At 37.1% G+C, this 27,241-nt stretch overlaps 1 protein-coding gene across 7 annotated transcripts in view; it reads right to left on the bottom strand.

Moving 5' to 3' along the window:
• CFAP69 (cilia and flagella associated protein 69) overlaps positions 1-25,154 on the bottom strand; it is a 29,811-nt gene extending 4,657 nt beyond the window's left edge. The window contains exons 1-21 of one of the 7 annotated variants that reach the window (XM_083823567.1): positions 24,784-25,154; positions 24,534-24,590; positions 23,091-23,156; positions 21,944-22,053; positions 19,768-19,844; positions 18,299-18,397; positions 15,253-15,402; positions 14,953-15,130; positions 13,801-13,924; positions 11,804-11,852; positions 11,565-11,686; positions 10,869-11,085; positions 9,844-10,008; positions 8,522-8,640; positions 7,916-8,034; positions 6,718-6,799; positions 5,235-5,427; positions 4,493-4,630; positions 2,163-2,239; positions 961-1,155; positions 241-327 (exon numbers count right to left, since the gene is read on the bottom strand). In XM_083823567.1, coding sequence (XP_083679693.1) covers positions 241-327; positions 961-1,155; positions 2,163-2,239; positions 4,493-4,630; positions 5,235-5,427; positions 6,718-6,799; positions 7,916-8,034; positions 8,522-8,640; positions 9,844-10,008; positions 10,869-11,085; positions 11,565-11,686; positions 11,804-11,852; positions 13,801-13,924; positions 14,953-15,130; positions 15,253-15,402; positions 18,299-18,397; positions 19,768-19,844; positions 21,944-22,053; positions 23,091-23,156; positions 24,534-24,590; positions 24,784-24,924 — 2,565 coding nt within the window. In that variant the 5' untranslated portion in view covers positions 24,925-25,154. Of the gene's footprint in view, positions 1-240; positions 328-960; positions 1,156-2,162; positions 2,240-4,492; positions 4,631-5,234; positions 5,428-6,717; positions 6,800-7,915; positions 8,035-8,521; positions 8,641-9,843; positions 10,009-10,868; positions 11,086-11,564; positions 11,687-11,803; positions 11,853-13,800; positions 13,925-14,952; positions 15,131-15,252; positions 15,403-18,298; positions 18,398-19,767; positions 19,845-21,943; positions 22,054-22,518; positions 22,538-23,090; positions 23,157-24,533; positions 24,591-24,783 lie in introns of those variants that run through there. The other 6 variants (XM_083823565.1, XM_083823566.1, XM_083823564.1 and 3 more) reach the window with 6 other exon arrangements.
• Positions 25,155-27,241: the final 2,087 nt, after the last annotated feature.

Consider the following 27,241-nt stretch of genomic DNA (forward strand, 5'->3'; position numbering starts at 1 on the left):
CACTGAACCCCAATTTGTGACTATAATCAGAAGAGCAGAAGTATCAAAGTTTGCATAGCTTTGCCAATAAAGCTTATGGTTCTTTCTTCTATATTTGTGTGAACATAAAATTTACTACAGCTTTTACGTGAATAACCTCATAATTCATTAAAAAATGTGTTTGGAACTTCCCAGTTATTATAACTACATTGTGAATGAAAATTTTGCTCCTCCACTCAGATTTTTTTTTTTTTTTTTTACCTTCAATGCCTCATAGTTTGATGTCCGAGTCAAGAAATTTTCCCAAGATTTATTTACCATTTCCTTCTGCTTATGGACAGCTTGGATCTGTAATATAAATGAGATTAACAAAATGCGAGATGGAATTGGTACTGGTAACAAAAGTACATGCACAATAATGCAAGACAATCCCTCCAAAACACTAGCATGAGCTTTTAGAAAACTAGACTGACTACCTTACTTCTCAGAAAGTAGGAAAGGATGAGACAGCAAAAATCTCTAATGCTTGCCTTATAATCAAAGCTGGACAATGTTTATACCCGCTTACTTTAGCATGCTGGGACGCACAAAGCCCTGCTTTCTGAAGTAATGAAGCTTTGTGAATATTCAGCCAAGGAAGTTTATAACAGAGGCTTACACTTCATTTTAAGAAGAGGATATATTTACAATAGGTACTTCAAATTGTTATCTGCTACAGATTAACACAGGTGCAACTCTTATAGTAACATAATTATCATTTCTTATTATACCATTGCTCATGCATCACTGATGACACTGCTTCATTTTTTTCATATTACTTTCTAAATAACAACAACATTATACAAACTGAGAGAACTGAGGTTAACCAAATTTAATTTTAAAACATCTTAAACAATGTACCCATTTTGAACATTATACGATAAGAAAATCTTCATATAAGTTGACAAAAAAATTCCATTGACTTCACTTGTACAAACATACCTTTGTATATGTTTTTTCCTCCTCTCGGATTTCTTGGCGATGTTGACTTTCAAGCACTTCAGTCTGGAGAGCAGCAACTGATCTTCCAATATTTTCTGACACCTCTGAAATAACTTTCAAGGCTTCCTCATCTGAAGCAACAGGCCTGAATTCTTCTTTTAGCTCTGTACACACTTCACTCCAGACTTCTCCAACCTGTATATGAAACACAATTACACACACTTTCTGATATTTGTCTTCTTTCAGTTCCATTTACTCAAAATATAATAAGTAATATTTTTTCTCTTTATTGTTGTTTCACTTCCCAGCATTGTTATGCAAGATTAGACTTCAGTAATGCTATGCCAAATTCATTCATGATAATTTACTATATACTCTTCCTACACCCAAGCTTCACTCCACAGAGGAGTAACAGGAATGCTGCTAACTACAGAAACTCTGAAGAAATAAAAATACGAGACACCATATTACAAGCGTGAAAAGTTGTGTCTTTCTGTTTTTTTTCCACAAATTGTGTGCATTATCAGAACAAACTATAACATGAGACACAAATGGAACCTGGAATTACCAACTAAAGGTCAACTCTTGCTAGTTCCTGAAGACTTCAAGCTTTCACAGTCTGCATTCCTAAGCCAAAAATTGGCATAAACCGAAGCATCTTTTGAGCAGGATGTTCACTACAAAACTTTTTATCCTGTTCTTGTTTCCTATACGCACACCACTGTAAAAATTTAAGTTTTGACAACATGGATGGATACTGAGTGTGGGCAAATGGATGGAAAAGCACAGAAAAAAAAAAAACCAACGAACTTTTATCAGAATATGTATTTAATGTCACCTTTAATAGCAAAAAAATCCCAACCCATACATAATCTGACCCTGATGCACAAAGAGGCAGTCCTGCTCTCCAGCCCTTCCTCAGTTCCTTACACCTATCCTGGCCCATTCATGTTTCTGGAGCTGGCAGTTAAAATTATTTTTTCCTGAGTTACTTCTAACTGGCATTGGTTTCTGGTCTGGTTTACTATGCAGTCACAAACATTTGCAGAAGAACAAAATAAGATTTGATATTAAATACTAGCTTACACTTTCTATGAAAATGATAGTTAGTGAAGGGTTATTTCTTTGTTGTATCCTGTGAGTTAATTTGCTATTCTTGCAAACACAGATAGAGTAGCAATATTTTCTTCCACAATACTTACTTTAAAGTCAACATACCGTCGTATGATAGCAAGCGTGACAAAATCTTTAGCAGATAAACCAGGCAAATCTTCAAAACCTAGAAGAGTATTAATCATCTCGGTGTTAACAGCATGATCAATCCATCTTAAAATATCAATCTAAAAAAAGACACTATCTTATTTATCACATGAGGATATACAAAATCTGCATCATATGTACATCAATCACTCTTCCAATCCTGAGCATGCTTTTAGCAATAAAAAAAAAAAATCTCCATAATAAATTCACTCTATAATAACTCTTTACTTGTAAATGGCTTCAGTGATTTTCCAGACGTTTGTAAAGCCAGGATAGTACTGCATTTACTGTGGTTTGGTGGTGAGGGTTTGATCTTCCATTAAAGCAGCCAGTTGAGTCCACAGGTCACTGTTTCTAAAGAAGCATTTTGTCACCGAGTTTGCTTTAGCTATGAAGTAGCCAACAGAAGAATTGTCTTACAAGATCTCCAATACTTTGTTTCTAAACTGGATAATGAAGATAATCTCCGTTTCATAGACTTGAGTCTTGAGCATAATGCCTTGAGTATAATGAGTCCCTCTTTTAAAATATTTTTACAATACATGTAAAAGAATAAGGAAGAGAAGTATGGTTGCTGGGACTATGCCTCAGTTTTTTGCATGCTGAATGTTAAATATACTCTTTTTTAAAAAAAACTATTTCTATATAGTCTATCAAATCTATTTCTAAATTTCCTCATGCTATCTGCATGGTAACAGGAAATGCAGCATCTAATTATTGGAGTATAATTACATCATGTTTTGAAGTTAAGAAATGCCATAAATAAAGACCAATTAACAATGGATTTCTGATCACAGCATCACAGGCTGTTATGAAGTATAAATACACCAAGAGGAAGATGGTGGGAAAAGGCCATAAAAATCTTCCCATTTTTATTATTCACTTCCATGTCATTTCCCTACTTCAGAGGAGACATTACTATGTATACAAATAACAAGAAGTATGTATGAATACAGAAGAAAGCTGGAACAAAATCTCATGCCTTTTTGCTTTAATAAAGAATTCAGCTGTGATCCAGGATTAACATAAATAATGTTAATAAAAATTATTAAGAACCTAGGTTAAAATGGAGAAACAATGGGCTATAGTTTATTAGAGAAACTGACGATGTTTTCAGATTCATTGCTTCGCTAGGACAGCCAGGGAACTGGCTGAAGAACTCTCAGAACTATTACCGATTATCTTTGAACCCATGGAGGACGGGCTTGAAAACAACAAATATAATACCTACTTTTAAAATGAGAAAGGGGGAAGGCAGAGAATAGTGGGCAGATTCAGTTCCTGAAAAATGACTGAAACAAATATTTAAAGAGATAATGTTTACGTAGCTAAATGGTAACAGTGAAAACATTACTATACAACATGAAGTAGTAAAAACAAACCATTCAGCCGAGTCCTTCTCTACAGCCAAGTGGGAAGTCTAATGGATGTGGAAGAGCCTATCTTATCTTAACTTCAGTTTAGGTTTTTAGACAAGGGTGTAATGAGTATTTTACATTCTGTGTGCAAACAACACACAATTAGGAAGGACTGCAGCATATCATGAGCAAAGATTAGAATGCAAATTAATCTTGCCAATTTGAAAATTTTTTTGAAATCATAGAGTGTAGTTCATTAAGGACAAACACAAATTTCTAAATGTAGGAAGTCATCTGCACAAATCCAGGATGGTAGATGACTGGAGGCTGTGCAAGATCACAAATCAAATGAAGAAATGCCATTGCGACAAGAGCAATTGTTATATTACTGTCTGAATGGTTATTTACATGCCAAGTACAGTAACACAGTTCTATTTGGCTGTGAGGTTTCTGCTGAAGCACTGTGTTCAGTTTGAGACACAACAAATCAAGAAGAATGTGAACCGATTGAACAAATTCAAGAAAAAAAAAACAATGAGAATAATCAGAGACTATTCTAGAAAATGAGAGCCCTGAGAAAAGGCAGCAGAAAGTGGTATTTCTAAAACCAGGGAAAAGAAATGAAACATAACATGTGAAATCTATATGTTGGAAAACAAATTACAGAAAGTTTCAACAACATTTTAGATTTGATTCTAGGAAAACTCTTCCTTATGATAAGGGCATTGGTGAAGTCAGGCTTTTAAGAACAGGATGAGCAAGCATTTATTAATAACAGAGTATTGATGATGCATCTCAAAGTTCCTTTCATCCTTTATTTTTGTTTGTTTTAGATAGGGACTTGACTGACTGCCAATGAACAGGTTCAGTTTAATGACAAGTATGACACTGACAAGGCAATTCCTTTGTCTTACCTAGCTTGCACAATAATAAATAAAGTTTTGCCCGTATGTTTTCTGAAATTTCCACAATGGCAAAGCTGGGAGAGTTGGCAGGCATGGGGATGACCTCTTGCTGTTTCTGGAAGCTGCTAACAATAGGTCTCTTCACATCTAATAATTTCAAAATACAAAACAAAAGCAGAAGAGTGAAGAGGCAGCATGTTCCCAAAGCTATTAAACTTACAGGAAATGCTGTCTTTGTAATGAAGCTGCATCTTCGGCATGCAGCTATTGACATGTTCTTTTTCTGTGATGCCTCCCCCAAAAGAAAGCAGTTCCCTCTTACTTTATGGACACTATGGAAATCATTTCAATAATTTGGCCAGTAATTTGAACATAATTTGGGCCAGGAAATATTACTTATAATGACTAAAGAACTGTGATATCATAGCACTCTCCTTGTTGATGTTTACAATACATAACAAAACAATTTCATTTGTGAAAGAAATTAAATAGCTTAATCGTCCAGCATTAGAAAGGCAGTTCAGGTTACTAGTAATGGTTTAGTTTCCCCAGCTAATAGAGAAAATGCCATCTAGTGGCCAGACTCCAACAAAATATATACAAAGTATCTTGGTTTTGGTAACAACTGCAGCATAAACCTATAAATACTGTAATTTACTTTCTTTAGGATTCTGGCTGCAAAAAGTGAATATATTTGATTTACTTTAGTCAGTGGAACTGCTTGTAGTTTCATATGTATCATAAAACTTACCAGCAATCCTTCCGTACCTATCACGTTTGACTCCCAGGTCCAATTCCTCCTGCCTCCATAACTGTATTAGAAGGTTAGCTGCTGTTTGATCTTTCTCCCCTCGCCAGGTACTGATGTGAAAAGTGGTTCTGGGATTGTCACAAAATTCAACTAGGATTCCAAGAATTATATTGCACAGGTTTTTTTGCTTTAACTTGGTGAAGAGAAAAGGAAAAATGTTTTAACCTGTTCACAGTACAGTGTTAGTCTACCTTCAAATAAAAAAAATACAGAGAAATCCTACATGGGATCAAGTAATTAGAAGCTTTCCATCACAGATGTTTGAAAAAAAAAAAAAGATGTATACATTTTAAATCTTTCAAGTTTCTGGAATCTTGCCATACAAAGTTCCATAAATCAAAGAACATGAGGGGAATGCGTGTAGGATCATGTAAGAAGCATGTATCTGTGTGTAGAACTACTTAATAGGAGCCTCCAGGCTCAATTCTCACAGGAAGGAGAATTAAAGCTTCTGGAGAATGTACTACTAACAAGATTTATTTTTATAAGAAACAGATTCAGAAGGCAGTGGCTGAGCAGTACCACAAAGCATCTGTTCTATTCTGTGGTCAGATCTTTCAGCAGCACATGAGAGTAGGAAAGGGCCTGTAGCTTTGAACTGCAAGGGCATTGGAGGCTGGCAGTATGGCTGGCAAGAATGAGGAGGGAATGAAACAAGCAAAGCACGTGCTCATCTCGTGAAATGCTTGAGGAGAAATGCGTGGGCCATATGTATGCCCAAATCCCACAGAAATAGCTATACATAACTTGCATGTACAAAGTGACTTTAAACATCAGAACTTTTAAAACCTTAAAGTGTATACTAACTCTGTTTAAAGTGTTTACTAACTTCAGTATGAAGAACTGAGGTGCTTTTCTAAACAGACATATCATTCAAAATAATCACAGAATCACAGAATTGTAGGCGTTGGAAGGGACCTCAAGAGATCATCGGGTCCAACCCCCCTGCCAAAGGAGGTTCCGTACAGCAGGCTGCCCAGGTAGGCATTCAGACGGGACTTGAATATCTTCAGAGAAGGAGACTCCACAACCTCCCTGGGCAGCCTGTTCCAGTGCTCCATCACCCTCACCATGAAGACGATCTTTCGCATGTTGGTGCGGAACTAAATAATAAAGCAGTTGATAATAAAGCAGTTTGAGTCTCCTTGTAAAAAAGAGTACATTTAAGACTCTAAATTAAGAATACGTTTAAGAGTAAATTTAAGACTCTCTGCCAACTGCTTGTTTTCAAAAAAGATTCATGAATTTCTCTCAGATCATTTCGAAGCAGATAGGCTGGTGTGTGGATTACCTTCCTTTCTCAGGGAATTCCATACACTGGACTTCTTGCTAGTATTATAGTCTTTGTACACAGCGTTAAAGATTCAATTTTCCATGTTATGTTAGTACTCTTTTATTTTGTAACAACAATAAAAATACCTACTGCCAGCAAATCCAGAAGAAGAAAAACGCCCTGTTGTTCAAGAAAATAATCTTCTGCAATGTAACAGCCAACGACACAGGCCCTTAAACAGAAACAATTTCAATGTGTGGAAACACATTCATGTTTTAGAACATTCTAAAAACATCTCATTTATTTTACTGAATTGCATAAAAATATTTAGTATGCAATAAGCTTCATGCCTTCAGGGAGCAGAAAAATGATTTTCATATGCCTGCACTTGTGCATTTACAAATTCAATTTTCATTTGCACTGTATAACTAAATATAACCTACTTGGCCACACTTTCTCCTCTTGTAGTGACACACCTTCTTTGTAGCAGCCCAAGAAATTTGGCAGGGTCAGTATCAACTGGATTAGAATACCAATCTGAACTAAAACTCATTCCGTAAGAGATGCTGGCATTTAGCTAGATCATATTGCTGGTCTGGCTCATTGCAGGGCCGTGTGAATATTTCTGCCAGCAGAATCAAGGGGGTGGGACAAGTAAGACTTTCTTTTGGCAACAGTGTTTGCTTCTCCCAGCTGAAAATGATCACAAAACCAGCACTAATGATGCTATTGCTTCCTTTTCTTATTTCCTCATTTCATGATCACTAATGCAGAAACTAGAGGGTTTACCCGCACCACTAAGCCCAATCTTTTCTCCCAGACAACAATTATCATTTAGCTTTCTGTACATTTATTAACCTGCCTTAAAACGAACTAATTTTTGTTTACTCTTCTATGTATTTGAGTAATAAAATATAATTTCTCTGATAGCAATCTTTTAAAAAAATTCTAGCCCAAAGTGTTGCCAGTTTACAAACACTTTTAATGTCTGCACATTTTTAAGCTAATATTGGTCTATTCTCATCTTGCTTTTACTCCTCTGAAAATATTTACAGACTCTAAAAATACACTTGTCTTTTAGGAAACTGCATCGAGGTGTCAGGAGGTCATCCTATGCAGGGAGTTAGACTGCTGTGGAGGGAGTTAGGTTGTCATACTAAGCCCCTGTATGGGGAATATATGCAAAATATTCCATTTATTCTGTATTATTTTTTAATTAGTCAAACTATGATTTTTACAGGTTCTGAATAGAAGGCCTATGTGTGCAGAGAAAGGCCGTAGTACTGCAGACCTAAAATATGTGAGCTACCATTTTTAAGAGTCACTGCTGCTAAAATAGTTCACTAACCACAAGCAGTCGAGTGCACTGAAAAGGAGACGATTGTGGCCTAATCCACTATATAACTTCTTTGGATCCATCTGAATGAATGGGATAAGTATATCCACTCCTTCATAGCTGAAGAGCTCCTGGTGAAAATTATTATTATTATTGTTAAAAATATTATATTAAAACAACATTTTCCTTAAACTATACATATTAAATAGCTACATACAAGAAAATCTAATTTAAAATCTAAATTTAAATTATTTATATTGTAATAAATTTGGTCCACTTGTTAGAGCAGGGTATATTCCTTATGATATAGGTAACAGAAAGAAATTTTTAGTTCTTCCTAACTGATAACCCCATTCTTCAACATGTTTTCATTTTAAAAATTACATAAAAGAGCAATTAAATAGGTGAGGTATTCGCTAATGGATTTCTGAGTGATTTTGCATTTTAACTGTCACTTTCATAGAAATCAGTTAACAACCCTGACTTGCTAGCAAGGAATTACAAGTGACATCTGTGTTTGAATTAATTAATTAATTAAATAAAAACACAGTACCATTTGAAAGAAAATGTACCATGTTTTCATATTTTCTGCACAGTATGAGGTAGAAGGATACAAACCTTTCTGTGGGCATCATTTTCACAGAGAGCAGACAAAATAAATAATGTATCAGCTTGGATTTCCAGTAGAATGGCATCATCTCTTTCTTTAGATTTGTTTGCTGCGTACTTTAGGATATCTGTAAATTAATACATTTTATACATGTGAATGTTCTATTATGCAAGTCAGAATTCTATTATAGCTGCTGATCTAAAAAAATAAAATAAAATTTATACCAGGAGACTCTAAGAGAAATCTAATAATGCTGTTAAGTTTTATCTCCTATGTTTTAAAATACCTTACAGAAGGTTCAGCATTCTGATGCTATAGTTTTTTGCACTTTACTCTTCATGACAGTTAATGACAGCAGCTTGCACTGCCTTTTTCCTAGTACTTTCAGCCCCTTATTCCTGTCTCTGTGATGCTCCTTGTATTGTGCCAGTGCAATAGATTCAGGTAACTGATTTGAATTAAGCAACTCTTAGGAAAATGCAAAGAGCTTCTTGATCTGCTCTGCTGTACTGCCTCACAAACGTTTGTACTGTCAGTGGAAACATGGAGACATAAAATGCCACCACTGCTGAGAAAATTAGTGCTGGAAACACTCCATGAAGGAGGACATTCAGACACGGACTACCCTCAAAGTAAGAAAAGTTGCCTGAATCTGTTACATAAGGTATATTGTTAATTTTGCTCTCACTAAAATCTGTAAATTTTCACAGTTTTCGCAGGAGTTCAACTTTCAGCTGAGTATATAAAATCTATTATTTCTAGGCTTTCTATTAGAATATACTCCAAATTCCAAAAGATCTTAACTATTTGTTCCTTTCAGTATAATTCTTTCAGAGTACTGGAAAATATATTATTGTAAGATAAGAACTTAAAACAGTATCAGAACCTAAAAATTGTATATAACAGTAGGCATGTATTTCTGCATTATCTAAATTGCAGAAACTATCGTTATGGAGTTTTATTGTGATTTTAATCTTGTAATGTTTTATATATATATATAAATTATATATATATATATAAATGCACTGGCTTTTTCTTTTTTTCTAAGCAAGAGCTGGGTAAAGTGACAGACTTAAGTAGAACGAGACTCATGATTGGATTTCCTAGGGGCTACCACAATGAAAATATGATGTAACAAATGCAGTACAGTAAAGGGAGAGATTAGGGGCAGCTTTCACTCAATTAAAAATCATATTACTTTTTGTACTTTTTAAAATCTTTTCACCGGGGGAGTAACAAACCAAAAACACAGTGTAAGAAAAAGCATGAACGTTCTCAGTGTCAACAGCAATACATGATTTTAAGTACAGCAATAGAAACCATGCTTTACCCAGTAGCTGGCTAATTGCTCCCTGGTCACACAAATTAAGGTTCACAGCATCATCGTACAGGGATACAACAGATCTCAGCACTCTCAGGCTGTAGCGCATTTGTGCAAGTTTGTTGCCACGACCACCTGTTCCATGGAAACTGTTACCTTGACCAAAGAAAGGATCTGTGGAGCAATTACAAGAATTTTCTTTGGCAGACAGTGTATGTTCGTAACTATAACATTCTCAGGAAAAAAAGTACTGGCTTGCCAGTGCAAGTAAGCTAAAACAAGCAAACAATATCTTCATGTTAGAAAGGCTTCTTATTTAAAATAATCTAGTAAGAAGCCATTCTGTGTAGAGCCATAAAATATTCGTTAAGAAAGGTCTGATTTTGATTAATGTTAAAAATTATTACACCAATTTTTATTTTTTTCCTCTTTACTAGGTCAATAAGCAGTCTCCAAAACTTAAAATATCTTCTCTAGCATTACAAATAATATCAATCTTCTTATCTCCATCACACACAAATTAAATTTCTCTACTGGAAAAGATCACCTACCTGATGATGAAAATTACCCATCCCCAGAAAACCAACCCATGAAGACTGAGTGCAGTTAGTTATCTATTTGTTTAGCTCACACTTGCAGCTGATGGCTGCAAGGAAGCTTTAGTGCAGAAGCTGTCTGACCGTGTGCAGCTCTGAGTTCGAGTTAACACATACTGCCCCGCGGCAGGAATTACTGTTTGGATTTGGTGTGACAATAAGCATACCTGATTAGCACATGCTGTAGAGATGTGTGGCTGCCTGCACAACTGCAGGAATAGCAATATAGTGGAATGCAGAAAATGCACCAGCTTACACTTCAACAGAAGAAAAATATTACAGTAATTTTTTTAAAGGTTAGTTTCCTAAGTGATGTATGTAAAAAGGAATCGTCTGAACTTCACAAGTTTTACATTTGTCCTTCCTGCCAAAGAAACTGAGTCCAGGTAAGCTGTGTTTTGAGGTTACTGTGTATGAAAGCCATAAGCATCTACTGACCTTGACCCATACACCATTCTAGAAACACAAGGAGAAGAGTATTCGCTTGACAGGACAAATATTTATCAACTAAAAAGGGAGCCACTGAAGCTAGAATAGCAATTGCATGAAGCTGTAATTCTTCATATTGGGAAGCAGACCACTCATGAAATCCAGGCTTTTGATGTGGTTTTACATAATAAAGCAAAGCTGGCATCACATCATTTTCACTGAGAAGCTGCAGATTCAAAAGACAAAGAGATACATCTTAAAGGCTTCACCTGTGAGTAAAGAAAATCTAAAGCAATGAGTCTACTTTATCTGTCCTACACTAAGAAATTATTTTTTATTGGGAAAAGATGTCAGAAACGGTACGGGTACAGACAAGCTCTGTTTATATTCTGTAGCATTCGTAAAGCCTGTGGTTTGTAAAACTTTACGTTCTACACCTGTATTTCAGTAATGCTTTGCAGTCACTCATCAGCTAGCTTTCTTAGCATGGTTTAGGTTTGTAACTTTTTGAAAACAGAAACTGTATGTTGCTTTCAAACAGCAAAACTCAGTTTGGTACATGTGGTATATAGTTCTGAATTCTTGATTTTGAGAAGAACTAGTTTCAAATCTTCTGGACTATTTTAGATGGACAGCTAAATAGTGACTCTTTTGACCTTTTGTCTTTTTTTGGCTTACTTTATCTTCTGTTGTGTTAGAACTCACCTGTACAGCACGCGGGTCTTTAGATAAGATTCCTATAATATTAAACAACAACTTCTTCATCTCAAAGTCTTCGTAAGAGAAAGTAAGTTTAAGACCTTTTAACAAGGGATTGGGAATTTTAACTGCAAAGGAAATTGTACACATTACATCAAAATCTCCACTAGAAGTATTACAATTCATAGAAGTAAATTCACTAGAAGTATTATAATTTCATAATTATGCATTATGAAATCTCTTACCTTCAGTATATGTTGCAAGTACTACTAACAGTGTTGTAAATCCACTTTCCTAATGGGAATTTAAAAAAATATATTAAAATAAATTATAGTGAAATTAAAACTGATCATTTAATTTTAGTTTTACTTTTTTCTTCAGAACAGAGAACAATGTATCCTATGGCAGAATAAACAGAATTTTATCAAAGAAGAGATCAACGATTTGGACACTGTACAACACTAAGTACAGTGCTAGGGGTACAATAAATTAAATTAATCCATGTCTCATTCAGTACAAGTCTGAACTTGTATGGGGAAGTCCCAAACACATGCATTCACTATTGTAACCTACCACACAAGAAAACAGTATTCTCAGCACTGTAAGTCGTATTTTTTTTAAATGAATTTGTGCACATGCAAGTTTGTACATCAGGGTCACCAGTGCATACAATCCGGTGCCTTCAGTTATGCATACTGTTATATTCAACTTCAGTACATTACAAGTAAGCATATGAAAACTACACGTATGAGCAACTTGCATTACAAATATTATATACTAAAATGCTGCTAAGATGCATTTCGGAAAATAAAATCCTGTAATTCACAGCTCCTAGACAGCTAGGAAGACAGTTATGTCTAATAAAATTATGAATAGGACCAAGGACAGGGCTTGTCTACACAGCACACTAGAGGCAAAAGAGCTTTGTTTCTGAGGTGATTAGAAGCCATACAAACATGCTTAACAGGATACTGCTGTTCTTGAGCAACAAAATACATTAGCTTGGACTCCGGAAGAGCCACCACAGAGCCTTCTACCAGCTCCCAACATGAAGAGAGCTCACAGAACACAGCACAGACATCCAGGCAGAATTAAGCTGTTCTTATTTTGCAGCAGCTTCTTAGATGCATCCTGGACAAGCTGGGCTTGAACATGTTCAACTTAGCTCTGGAAGTTTTTGCTTACATTGAAACAATTTTTCGTCCCTGTAGTGCAAGGAATTAAAATACCGTGCACTGGTTAATTTTCTTGTAGGAAAAAACACCCTGTTTCTGCAGCCAGACAAATAATTTGAATGTTTAGACATCAGATATGTTGCTGCAATAGTATAACAGACATTCCATAATGGTTAGTGATAAAATGGAAAAAATGAATGAAGAATCTGTAATCTTAATTACAGACTGTTAAACCTATTTGGTAATAGAGCCAATTGGGAAACTTCTAATGAAGCTTATATATGAGTTCCCTGAAAGTAATCCATTCCTGAACAGCCAACAGATCTACATAAACAGGAATTTGATTACTTAATTATTCAGTACGTACGTCACAACTTCATTTAAAGTTCTAAACCTCAACTGTAAAACAAGACAGTAAAAGAATATTAGCAGTTATAGAAAGTCAACTTCTATGCAGATTCCTCATGAAAACTCTGGAATGCAAACACTCTGTAACAAAAGAATGAGTCATCTACTTTTTAGGCAAGTCATAATAATGCATTAAGGGCTACATTAGGTGACCTAGTCTTAGAAGGAATTCATGTGCCTCATTAAGTGGATCTAATTCATTGTCTTCTCAGCATCTTGGAGCTTCTGAGCTCATTTTTGAAGGACCCTTCTTAGGAGGTAAAGGTACTTCAGATGAATTTGTGCTATTTGAATACAGCCTGTACTCTTACATCTTCAAACAACAAATAAGATTCTGTGCAAAACTCACTGTAACAGAATGGCATATCTGAGAATCTGCACAGGAACACAAGAGCTAATGTTGACTTTTGCACATGAATGGTGTAAGTTTAATTTCCTAGGTCCCAAATAAGATTGGTTGATGCTAGTACTCCAGCCTAGTAACATAGGGATTTGAAATCTCTCTGAGGTACAATTGTAGAAAGCAAAATGGTTTCCTGCTCAGCAGACCTAAGGTTCCATTTGTGCTTAGCTCTTTCTTAACAAGGAAAAATATTAAGCACATAATATCAAAGGAAAACTTCTTAGTCTTAAAAATATAACTAACTATGAATACTTACAATCATAGGAGCTGCAGGATTTTCAGCCACTAATGTGGCAATCACCAGGAGGTCGTTCCTTAGCTGACGATCATAATGGCGGAAACCATGTAAGAGCAAGTCTACAAATACTTCCTTCAATGCACTTAAAAGAAAGTGAAAGGTATTTTACTCTTTTCATATTCTTATTTTAGACAGCTCTAGTTATATGGATCCTCATTCAGCATCTTACTTTTCACAGCCTTAGGGTTCAATAGCAAAAAAAAATAAAAATATTATGGCATGGATTCTTATGCGTACTATTAAAAATTCAACTTAAGAATATATGCAAGGTGCATATATTACAAACTGCGCCTTCTATTATGCGCGTTGTAATGAATTAATTGAAAGTAAATTAATATTTTCTCAAGCAAGGAACTGGCTGCTGTTGAATGATTATTGAGAAGAGGTGGCCTAATACCAAATAGCGAAAACAGTGTAACTCACTAAGAGAGAACCCATTACCGACCCCAGCAGAGGATCAAGAACTAAGCCTCAAATTTCATAACATCCACTTTCCTACTAATTTTATACTACATGCATTTCAATGCTGCAGTAATATTGACCTATTGGGCCTAACTCATGAGCTTGAAAATGGTGCCGTTAGTTTTTCATCAAGCAGAAGTTAGAGCTATCTTGTGCACTTATGCACCACACCACAGGTCTCTTGACCTCCCTCCTGCCCTGTAACAGAAACAACTGGTTGTAGATCACTGTGGGTCATGAAATAAAGACAGGTTTGACAATGAAATACTTTTGGAGTTGACTGGATGGGCTTTCAGCAGGACTCTGGCCACAAAGTTTGTAAGCTACCCAGCAGGCACTTCTCATATCGTATATAATTTCCTGTCATTTCACAGGCCACAGTGTTATCTAAATTAGTGAAACAGAAACAGATGCTTGAGGGGTCTAAATCACATGCTGCTTGGCTATAACATCTGATTCTGTAGTACTTTAATTTTGGAGAAGCAGATGCGCAACACTGAAAACTTAATGAGGACTTAATGGCAGACCTCCACTCCCCTTTTGTATTTTCTCTCAATTTATTTAAAACAAAATACAACACAACAGTAATGCTTTGGTTGTCTCCAAAAAATATATATATTAATTCATAAAATGCTTCACTGTACTCACTGTACACATTCCAAGCTACTGAGCTGATTAACAACTTCTTCTTTTGAGGTGTTTTCTAACAGGTTCCATAGGATTTCTGATGAGCGGAACACCAGCTGTCCTGAGGGATCGACATCATTTAGATACAAGCAGAGTCTGCTGGCTGCTTGGGCCTTCAACATGTGTCTGCAATTTACTCCTGAAATCATGAAAATCTGAATAATTAATTCTATGTAGGTTACTAATTATTTTAGGTATGTTCAGAGAACAAATGATCTAAGATCAGAGGTAGTGAGTGTTGAAAGAACAGTTTGTACTAACCAGAGCTGGAGAGATGTTGGAGAGCTTTGAGTACCCACAACTTCTCAATAAGTTCATTTTCAACTAATGCTAGAGATAAAACGAAAGTTTCCGCTAATCCTCCTAATTCAGCCATCTGAATCTTATAGTTTGCGCTTGTTGGCTGGTAACCTGCACATGGAATAGCCTTAGTTATAATGCAGTAAATTCCAAATTTATGTTACTTCAAAAATTTCTTATAAAAAAAGATTGAGATGAGAGTTATCAGATTTCCTTACATTTAAAACCAATGGAAAAAAAATCTAATAAACAGGAGCTACTTTTCTTATATATGAGTATTAATAGTGCCTAAGCCATATCCAATAGGCTTACCCTCTGGAAGACTAAAATGCTATATAAACACATAAATTGCTTTCTAGAATTAGCAGAGTGAAAGTGAAGCAGGGGTACAGAGAGGTGAAATTCCTCATGCAATGTGCAGGACCTAGTTATTTTCCATAGCTTATTCACTAGAGAATTAATGCTTTCTATTATGATATTACTTAAAATACGCGAATCCAGCCTTTTGATTTCCAAGCCTGAATTTCTGATGCATCCCTGTTTTTAAGTTTTGTTCATGCATATGCAAATCCGTATTTCATTACTGAATTATGGAGGAAGGCAAAGCATCAAGAAAATGAGTTTATATATACTAATTTGTGAATGTAAGGTTTATCTGAAATAGCTTATATAAATATCAGATGATATGAAATATAGAACTGATAAATGCAAATAATGCACGTGGTGAAAGGCAGTTTTAATTAAGCATAAACTCTCACAGGCTCATAATTTGTATAATTTTACAGGTAATAAAACTTTATGGACTGCTCTAGGAAATCATCATCTCAGTTTCTGGGGGATGCTGAAAAGATCAAAAGAAATATTAAGAACTGTTAAAAAAGTAGAGCAGATAAAACAGAGAATAGCACTGAGACAGTGCCTGGCATGCCAGCACCTAGGAGACTTGGCAATTCCAGCCTCCCACACCTCAAAAGACAGAGCAGATCTTTAAAAAAAAATTATAGGTAGTAAGGTAACAAGTACTATTAGAAGCTTTGAAAAACTTAAACACTAACAAGTTCAAACTGATCTGGCTTCTTGACCTGGAAAAGACGTGATTAAGAGAGGATAGGACAGACATAAAATGAAAAATGGCACAAAGAAGGTCAAGAATATTTTTTCCTATTGCTTACAAGATAAATAGCAGATGATATCATTCAAAATCATTTGGCAACAGGTTTAAACCAAACAGAAAGAAATACTTTTTCCATGTAATATTGTTAAATTGTGAAACCAACTTTTTCACAACTCTATGAATAGTGAAGATGTAAATAGATATAAAAACAGAAAATCTCACAGAAGAGGTGAGATCAAGGTGTATTAAGAATAAAAGAAATAAATCATGGTTTAGGAATTGTCTAAAACACAGACTATTTGAAAATGGGACAATATACTGTGAGAAAATATCATGGTGTGCTTGCTTGCCTTCTTCTTATATTCTTATCACCTGCTCTGTCATATCCTATATTGACCTTCACATGGTCATTCTTATGTTCCTATTCTATGCTCATGTTTTGCAGCAAAATAATAACTTTATATGATTTATTAGAATTCTTCTGTGGTTACTATTTTTAAACACCTTATACGATTCCTTTATTCCAAGCAATCCCGTGTCCCATGGTGAGCTCTTGTAGTGGTGAGACTGTCTGTAATAACTCAGACCCTGTGAATGACTGCGAAATCAGTCCTCAGAGGTGCAAAATACTAAGGAAAGTAATAACTGTTTGAGTTGTAGGCTTCCCAGATGCTTAAAGTTAAGAAGGTGATTTGGATTTGGCTGCATCAGACCTGAATGCTCAGCATCTTGCAGGACCAAACTTTGGCATGATTTACAAATATGCTTAGAGATGAAGAATTTGATTTAATAAAAATCAGACTGAAATATATATATATATATTTAATTATTATTTTTGAGTTAGCACATCCTATTTCCTAAATCTGCAGAATAACATCTCTCAGTATTTAACATTCAATTACATTGTTGGAATGATTTACAGATATATACAACTAAATGCATACGTAACTGCTTGTAGAACTTGGAGTCCCTCCTGAAAGGGAAAAACAAGTCTGTATGTTTTTGTATTTTCAGAATCTTGTGAGGGCTGTGGAAGCAGGAGCTTCTTTAGGACTCCAAAAATAATTAAAAACTAGCAAGAGGGAACAGGAGTTAATGCCACACTGCAGGAACACAGCAAGGGAGCATACTGAAGTCCAGCATGCTACCTCAGCTGAGCTCTGGATCCACACTGTGCCAATGGTCATCTGTAGCTTGGCTGTCTATAAACCTAGTATTGTCTTGCAGCATGTGATTTTGTGCCCCTCTAAAAGGGGATCCATGACTGACTTTGCCTGGTTACAGCCTCTGACTGTTGAAGGAATAAATAATAGTGGATTCTGACGAGAGTTTGCACACCTATCCATAGTATCACAAGATCGTGCTTGAGCTCATCTGCCCACATCACCAGTTTCCTTCTGCAAAGATATGTCCCATAATTTATTCAGAGCCTATGCTCAAATGTTTCCTAATAATATGAACATGATTAAATTTAGTTGGGTGCAGATCTATCCCTCAAAAACAACACAAGTGAAATCAGAGCTGTTACTCTCCAGGCTACATACGCATGGTTGAAAATTACATTTCCTTTCTTTTAATTCTGATCCTAATTACTCTTTCTTCCTCCATTATCCATGTTTCAGAGAACCTGTGACTGCTTCACATTTTCTGGATACTATTTAATCCTCGTCCCATAAGTACAACAATTAATTCATTGCACATTGATAAATAATTACAGATTTTGAGTGATTATGTGTACAAAATATATTAACTGCACACTTGCCAATGTATTTAATATTTGAGATACAGCGACTATAGTTATACAGAAAAATTCATCCAATTAAAAAAGCCATTTCAAACTAGCCGGGATCATTAAACAGATTTCTTCTGACGCTTATAAATACTGTGCTTTACCTGAGAGTAGTTTTCTTGGTAGCTCCATCTTATAAAAGCTAATTATACACTTACAGATTTGTATTCTAACTTGAGAGCTTGGCACCCTCATCAAATAACCTATTGGAAACAGAAAAAAAAATAAATTAATTTACGAAGTTTACGATTGTTTTAGAAATTCATCTTAATACTTGTATTACAGTACTTAGTGTCTCCTTTGGTCATACCCCCTTACAAATCTTTCTACATCATGACAAGTTTGATTATAAAATACTCAAGGGACGAGGACTCTAACAATGAATAGGACAAAGTGGTCTTGGAGGAGTAGCATACGGTTTATCAAAAAGTGACCTCCTCTGCTTTATGTCTACAGATTCTTATAGGAGACTGGATGTTATTCCAGAAGGTATTCTCTACAGAAAGCTACTACACTAGGCTGCTGTCATCATAACCATGTCAGGCACTCTTCTTCTAGCAGACATGATATGACAAAATGGGAGCACAGAAAGAATTCCTTTTCCACAAGATAAGAAGAGAGCCTTTGAGACCTACCAGGGCCTAGCACGGATAATATAAATGATCTTTCAGATGGTAATGTCTTTTTGGACAGGCAGAGAATCTGGAACTAGCAGAAACCAAGAGGCCATTCTACTGCCTACCTGTGCCTGTGAAAATGAAGACTTTTAAGAATTACTTTTTTTCTCGCACATTTCAAGGATAATACTTTTTCACTTGTGACAGGCTGATTGTGTTATGCCTCTATTTAAATCTTTCCAACAAGTGAGCTAACAGATCACTGGTACTCCATTCTCTATCCTTTTGACCTATAGCACTTGTAGCATTTTCTTTGAAAATTAAAAATATCACATGCAAGGTCATAACAAGATATTTTGGTATGACAATGTCCAGTGACACTGAGACACCTTTTGCTCAAAAGTTCTCTTAAAATGGATTCCTAAGTAGCAGAAGACGACGGCTTAGATGCAAGATGCTCCTAGTAAGGCATGGCACTACACTGACTTGCTGTATTTTGCCTTTGTGAGTGATGAATCTCAGGCTTTCAGGTTTTGAAGCTTGAAGCTGGGAGTCAAGAGTTATAATATTCTCACTTGTTTCTTCCATTTGGCTTCAAAGAAGCACGAAGGAAAAATGTTCCCCTTATCCCAGTGTTTACAGCAATACACAAATTTCTCAGAGTGAAATGAAATGAAACAGGCTACACACAGGTTTAGTTCTTCAGCTGTACTGTTAAAACTATCTCACACAGCTTCTGACACTGGCAAACAGGTAACTCTGCTAGCTAATCTCTGGGTTAGCCGCACAGCAAAATAAGAACAGGTTCTAAATACTAAAAAGCACCAAGTACTGACTGAGTAATTGAAATAAATTACTTGCACTTACTAGGGAAATAACAAACAATTAAAATTGTGATAATGATACAGTTAATTTTATTATATTGATGGCATTGTCACATCTCAGTATACACTCACCAAGTTGTGCAATGAGTTTTGAAACTGTCACAGAATAGCTTACTTCATCTGATAATTTCTTTCTTTGAAATGGTATCCTACAAAATGCAATTAAAAACATTAAAATAGTATTTGAAACACTGCAGAAGAATACTCTCTCTAATAAGGCACCAGAAAAGCTCAACAGATTTTCTCTTCTGCCTTATATATATATTTTTTGCAAATAAAGACACTTTTCCCAGGGAAAATACATCTTTGTAATGTTGATTCTACACTGGAAGTTCAGTTCCATTATCTGGCAGTTACATTTTGGCAAATAGTACATATTCACAGACAATGTTTCTATAATTCGAGTACAATAAGAAAAACTCTGAACAAGCAAATGTCATTTCAATGTGGAAGACGAACTCCTAGAACCGAGGCACTATCGTGTTATTCCAGAGTCTCACTATGAATAGACATGTGCAGAGATGGAAAAAAGGATCAAATCCCTGAACAAGACCTCTAGAAATGGATGAAAATAAAACCAATAAACAGACTCCAAATAGCCCAATTACACATGCATTTTTAAAAACAGGATATTAAGAAATATACGATAACATTTGCAAAACATTCAGATATGGCGTAAACATGTAAGTACTAAAAATTCTCTAACAGTAAACATTGCCATGTTATGCTAAGGTCTCTGCTGCTCATAGTGCAGAAACAGCTTTCCGGTTGGTTTACCTCTGTAAACACAGCCAGAGGAAAAGAAAGGAGAGATCAAATAATGGAATAAAATGAGGAAACAAAAAAGAAAGAGACGTTGAAAAAAAGTGGGAAGAAGACAGCAAACAGCAGTAGTTACGAAAGAGTGGAAAATTCTACTATGTGAGTTCTAGTATCTGAAAGGAACTTTTAAATAACAGCCCATCCCTCTAGTTACAGGCTTCTCTTTGTCATATGAAATAGTAGTGAATGGTGGGAGAATTTCCATAATATAAAAATTAAAGCAAAACCCAAGGGCGCAAACTTCCAAAATATATTTATTGCATAAACCAAAATTGCTGAACTGCTGTAAGAAATGAAAGTACTACTTTTATTGACTTTATGTCCCCATTCTCAGTTTTGTCATGTTTCTGCCACACAGAAGAAAATCAAACTTCATGAGGTACTTTCTCATTCTCCACTGTGTGGCAGCAAAGGAAAGCAGTACAGCTGCTCTAGAAAGTAAAAGATTCAGCTCAGAAGTTGTATGTTTATTAAAACCAACTGCTGAAATGAAGCCATGTAAAATCCCATTTGAATACTCGGCTTAAAAGTTTAGTGTCTGGCATAATTTCCTGCGGAAAAAGGATTGAAGCCTCTGGCTTCAGTTTAATAGTTTATAGCTCCCTGAGGTGTTCAGTTACTCACTTCACTCCTTTGTAAATTTAGACCTTGAAATAAAAGTAGATACTTATATATGAGTGGTATGTTTTTAGCATTGCAAGTGCTACTTGTCCCTACTTGTTCTCACCAATTATAATTAAATACACAAGTAACTGTGTATTGTAGTAACAAGTAACAAAAATCCCATAAGTAACTTAATAAAGTTCTTCAGAAGAAGAAAACCGTGAGCAAGTATGGGTAACACCTGAACTATATTCTACAAATAATTTAAAGTACAGTATGTCAATGAAGATGCAAAAAAAAATATGCAATATATTTGTAAAGCAATTATAAACCCCAAATCCTCCGACTGTTGTGATTCTTTCTCTTCTGCAATATGGCTTGTCATTTCATACAGTTTACCTTCAGGTAAAGTGTCAATATTTTAAACTCACTTAGAGAGCTTGTTTGAAACAGAAAAACACACCTCAGCAAGACTTAACAGCTGAATCTCTTGGGGCCAGCAGTCCCCGAACAAGTTGCTCTACACAATGAGACACCTTGGGGAATCTTGCTTCCAGCACGCTGGAGCCAATTATAATATAGTTTTGCATGATGTAATACGTGGCTGCACAGATACCCGACTCCTAAATTGGGTCCTTCATGCCAACAGAAACTGGACTCAAGGTAACAGTTCATAATAAGGAAGGATGATACAATTGATGCCTTGCAGATAAAGATGCTTTCTATATAGGTGCCATATAGGTATGTGAGTTGCCTCAGAAAATATATGAACACGTTAATTAACATTGTTTGAAATCTCTAAAAGAAAGGTTTAAATACTTACCCACATAGTTTAATAAGTTCACACATAGGCTCGATGAAGGCTTCTTGTTCATTCACTTTTTCTGCACACAGGTTAAGAATGTCAATTATTTGCGCTAAATCCTTAAGGGGCTTTTAATTTAAAGTTAAGGAAATCAGATTGCACTGCTATGAATTAGAAGAAAACCTTGAAAACTGCAGTTATCATTCTCCAAAAATACAACCAAGGCCAATGCTCTCAAAGTCAGATGACTGAAATGAAGCGTATGCATCTATACTTAGGCCTTCGGAAGCAGCCTTACTTTTAAGGAAGCAGAACTCTTGCAACTCTCATTTAGCTTTCTTATCAGCTGAAATCACTGGTGGTTCAGCACTGAATACCAAAAAATATAGGATGGAAACCTTTTATATCACAGTGATAGATCTACCTTTCTAAATTTTATCTGAAACAGTCCTGAGGCATTTAAATCCTAAGTGGCTAAATTGGGGTACTAAAGTTTGAAAGTTTGGATCTGAACACATATTATCTAATTTAGAGGCACAAGATTGAAACTGAACTGGTCACTGAGACTTAGAAGTTACTACCAATCCACTTACTCATGGAAACTGTCTGTAAGAGCTTAGCCACAGCTCAACTGTGAAGAAATGTGATAGCTTAAATCACTGTGGCAATTAATTTAAATGTATGAAATTAATCACATTTTTCCACATGCCTACATTTTCCCTAGTACTTCTCATTACTTCTTTCAATTTTACTGTAAATACAAAAAAGTTTCAGGTAAAATACCCTTTGTTTTTCTTTAGAATGTCTACTCACTGGAATTCAATGCTATTTTATCTTCTACTTCTTAAATAATGAAAATTATTATGCATGCCTATTCTGAGTTGAAAGTACACTAATTACATTTTGAACACTTTCAACCACAGTACAGGTGAGATCCCTCTATTTAATTTTGTAGCAAATGAATCTGGCATCCAAGAATCTTGTTAACCTACCAACCTCAGCTATGTGTGCATAAGAAGGTCAATAACGAGAACAGGTGGACGATCACTGCTCTCCATGTGGAAGCATAGCAGACCTAAAAGTGGTTTGCTGAAAAGTCAAAATATTATCATTCATAACAATAACACACCACAACTTTAGGATTCAACCATGTCAAAAAGGATACAAGCCCATTTTCAAAACGCTTGACTACCTTCTTGAGAACTTTCAGTTGTTCTTCTTCCAAATTGCTCTTAAATACAAGAACAGAAAGCAGATTTTAATTGCAGTTTGCTTTAGAACATTAAATGATTATATTTGTCCCCTTTTAAGTTTTAATGAAAGTAGAAATCAGATTAAAAAGTCACAAGACACAAATGAAATTCTGAAAGTGCTTTGCAGGAGGATTAGCCCCTTGATCAAGCCACAAGAGTGCAGTACTTAGAAATGTAACTAAAGAAGACTTTATAAAACTGCTTCTTTTGTTCAAATGTGTGAGCTCTTTCTGCTAAATTCTTTGGGATTCTGTGACAGCCTACTAAGAAAATCAAACCTATGTTACACATGACACAAATGTGTAAAAATGTAGATCTGAGGTGCTTAGAGTGAAGCTCTATGACCACTAGGAAACAGTCTGAAAATTCAAATTTGAAAACTACTGACATAAGGATATGGCAGGGTGTGCCAAGCGTATGCTGCTTTCATTCCAGCTCTGCTGAGCACCTCCGCACTGGGCAAGAGCACTGCAAATTGAGGCAGGCCAGAAAGTTGTTTCAGGAATCTACAAGCCCAGAATCCTGAGGGCATTTCATCAGATATTCTATACTGTCTAGAGGAGCAATAAGCAGTATCATGCAGAATATTTTTCTTCAGTTTGTAAACTTATTCTGAGTGTTCCTTATTCAGAAGGAAGGAAAAAGTGAAGACATGAACTAGTTCTCTATTTCTCTGCAGGACAAAATATTAGAAGGCGGTATGTTTAAACAAGTCCTAAGAATATAAATTATTAAGTTTCTGGATCAAAAGTGACTAATGGCTTAGTGAATTTAGTCTGCCAAATTTTCTTGTGGAGACAAACAACAGTCTGTGGAAGTCCATGAGATATTGCTCTCCTGTGTGGCTAGGAAGTCATATTTGTTCTTGAATCCTGAACATTGTATAGTTATCCTTCCTTTAAAATCACCTCCCTGGAGAAATGTTAGCAGTTAACTTGGGCAATTTGATAAATTCCTGTCATGCTTTGAATAAGTCTGTATGTATTTCCGTTTTTCAGCTGTGGGTTTCAGCACTATAAAACTCCCAGATGAGCTAGATTGCACATATAGCTTTTACATGCATACGCTTTTGTCTTGTCTTGGAAAAGTGCCCATGTGAGGACATACGGGGATATTTAACAAAACAAAAAAAACACCCACAAAACTCAATTTACAGATGTCATTTTCTATTAAAGAGAACATCTTTTAAAAAAGCGTTCAAATACCAGTACAAATACTTCAGCTTTGTGCTTCGGAGCCGCAGCCACCAGTGCCAGCTGGTTTTATTTGGGATAGATAAGACTGTAATTGTATAAACTATTTTTTTTTTGAGCCCATTACAGCTGGTGGAACAGAAATAACGTGGTCTGACTTACAGAGTCCGAACCTTCGAGTAGCCTGATGGCATGATTCAGATCCGCTGACCGCGTCTCCTAGAAAACAGCCGCACTTTTTAACATCGTTAGACTGCGCTTAAAAAGTGCTTAAACCTTAAAACCTGCGAGTGCCACGCTGATGCAACAGGGCCGGGTAAAGCCCGTTTTCATGCGGCGCCCAGCCCCAGCCCCGCTCCTAGCCCCGCTCCCAGCCCGGGCCGCCATGCGGGCAGCGTGCCCGGGGGCTCACCTGGCTGGCTCCGCCGTCCGGGGCTCCCCTGCGCCGCTCCCCGCCGCAGCGAGAGGGGCCGAGGGCCGGCGACAGCGCGGGGGAGCGGGCCGGGGAGCGGGACAGCGGCCGTGAGGCTTGGGGCTCGGCCAGGGAGGACATGGAGGACGCGGAGCCCGGCTGCCGCCGCCCGCCCGCGACACCAGCGCGGCCTCGGCGCTGTTGCCATGGGAGCGGGGCGGCACCGCCTGCCCGGGCCCAGGCCCGTGTGGGTCCGGACGGTGTCCGAGCGCCGCCGGGCTGGGGCGGGTGGGAGCACCTCGGGCCTCCGACAGCCGGCAGCGGGAAGCGGGGACCCGCTGTGGGGACAGCCCGGCCACTCCCCGGCTTGCGTGCGGGGAGCCGGGCTGCTGAGTGCCCCGTGCTGCACCCGCCGGTGCCGCCACTCCTCCGGTGCCAGCACCAGTGGTGCTACTGCCCCACCGCTAGTGCCATTCCAGAGCCTGTTACAGACCTCTTTCTCAACGAGAAAACCATTCCCCCGTCCATACACAATGCAGAGACTCTTGCTGGGCAGCTGGAGGGAAGCGGCTGGCAGATCCCCAATTTTTGGTCATGACACGTTTCATGATGAGACACCTCTGTAGATAAACTGTGGCTTTGGGGTAGCCTCGCTGTAGGGAGAAGGGGGAAAAGACTCTGCACAGACCAGTACAAAACACGGGTGACTAATGCCTGGAAAGTAATAAAAGAAGGGCAGAAGCATAAGTGGGCATTGCAATATCTTCAACTTGCTCATAGTTTTCATGGGATATGTGTACGCACGCCATGAAACAGGTGAGTGTTAGTGCTCTGAAGTGCTCTCTCCCAGATGGGAGTGTGGCAGAGCCCAACAACTCCAACCTGTCTGGGAAGGCCAGGTCCTTCACACCGGGCCGACATGTCTGGAGGAAGAGAGCTGCGTATCCCCAGGTGATAACAGCAAAAGGCAACAGCCTTGTACTGGGTGTCCTCACAGGTGCTCCGCTGGATTCCCAGTTCAGCTGTTCTTGGTAGGATTTGGATATTTCTTTGGAAAATTTCATATTAACTAATATGAATTTGAATTAATTAATTAAGAAGGATGTGGACCTGTTTGAGCAAGTACAGAGGAGGGCCATGAAGACGATCAGAGGGCTGGAGCAGCTCTCCTCTGAAGACAGGCTGAGGGAGTTGGGGTTGTTCAGCCTGGAGAAGAGAAGGCTCTGGGGAGACCTTACAGCGGCCTGCCAGTACCTAAAGGGGGCCTAGAGGAAAGCTGGGGAGGGACACTTTGTCAGGGAGTGTGGTGACAGGACACGGGGTTATGGCTTTAAGGTAAAAGATGTTATATTTACATTAGATATTAGGAAGAAATTCTTTACTCAGGGGGTGGTGAGGCACTGGCACAGGCTTCCTCACAGAGGTGTTCAAGGCCAGGCTGGATGGGGCTTTGATCAACCTGGTCTGGTGGGAGGTGTCCCTGCCCATGGCAGGGGGTTGGAACTGGGTGATCTTCTGGTACTTGAATTTGAAAAATGCTCTGACCACTTTGGCATTGGCATCCTTAACCTTCTGAGTTGCATTCATAGCAACACAGGTGATACAAGGGCAGGACCTGTAGGACACTATAGTGCATTCACCTAACGTGACAACCAGTCCCAGAGCTACTGGTTGATGTTTTTCATCCATGTACACATATCTCCATTCCTTTATCCATTTTAATATCTGCCTTCCATATTTTTTTTAAATACTTGTTTGAGTATATTCTCAGATGCAGTCTATACTACAGGTTTGTTTATTATCTGAGAATAATCATAATGATAATGCTTACAGGTTTGCAAGCAGTTAGTGCTGAACAAACTGAATTATATATTTTTTTTTGCTTCATGCCCAGATACTTACTGATGTTGTATACATTAAACCAGTTTTTAAGCTCATGAATTTTAAGCTCAAAAAATTTACATTTATTGTGGCTCAAGTCATTTCAAGCTGTTGCTTGTTTTGATTGACAAATGTCATTCAAAACTTGTATAGAGAATGTATCTGAACATCTAAATTGGGCAACACAGTCTGTAAATTATAAGCTTAGGTCACATCCCATTTATTGCCTGAGTGTTCCAAAGATCATACTGCAAAGGTCCATTTGCTCACTGTGCACCTTCTTCATAAATGAAGCTTTTTAAAAATTGTGTGGCAGCTACACCGTGCAAGTTTGACTACAGGGATTCTGCTGCTCTTGGCAAACTGGCAAATATCCATCCTCAAAAACCTGCAGTCAACTGTGAAAATATTTACTTGTTTTCTGCCCCAAACAACTGGTTTATATTGTTTCTTATCACACCTACCTTTTCCACCAGGAATGAATAATATTTAAGACATGAAGGCTGTAGTACCTTACCTTTGAGAATATTAATTCACAAGTATTAGCTGCTAAGCCCTACAAATGCTAACAAATATA

Source organism: Anser anser (genome assembly GCF_964211835.1).
Source record: "Anser anser genome assembly, chromosome: 2".
Classification (NCBI taxonomy): Eukaryota; Metazoa; Chordata; class Aves; order Anseriformes; family Anatidae; genus Anser; species Anser anser.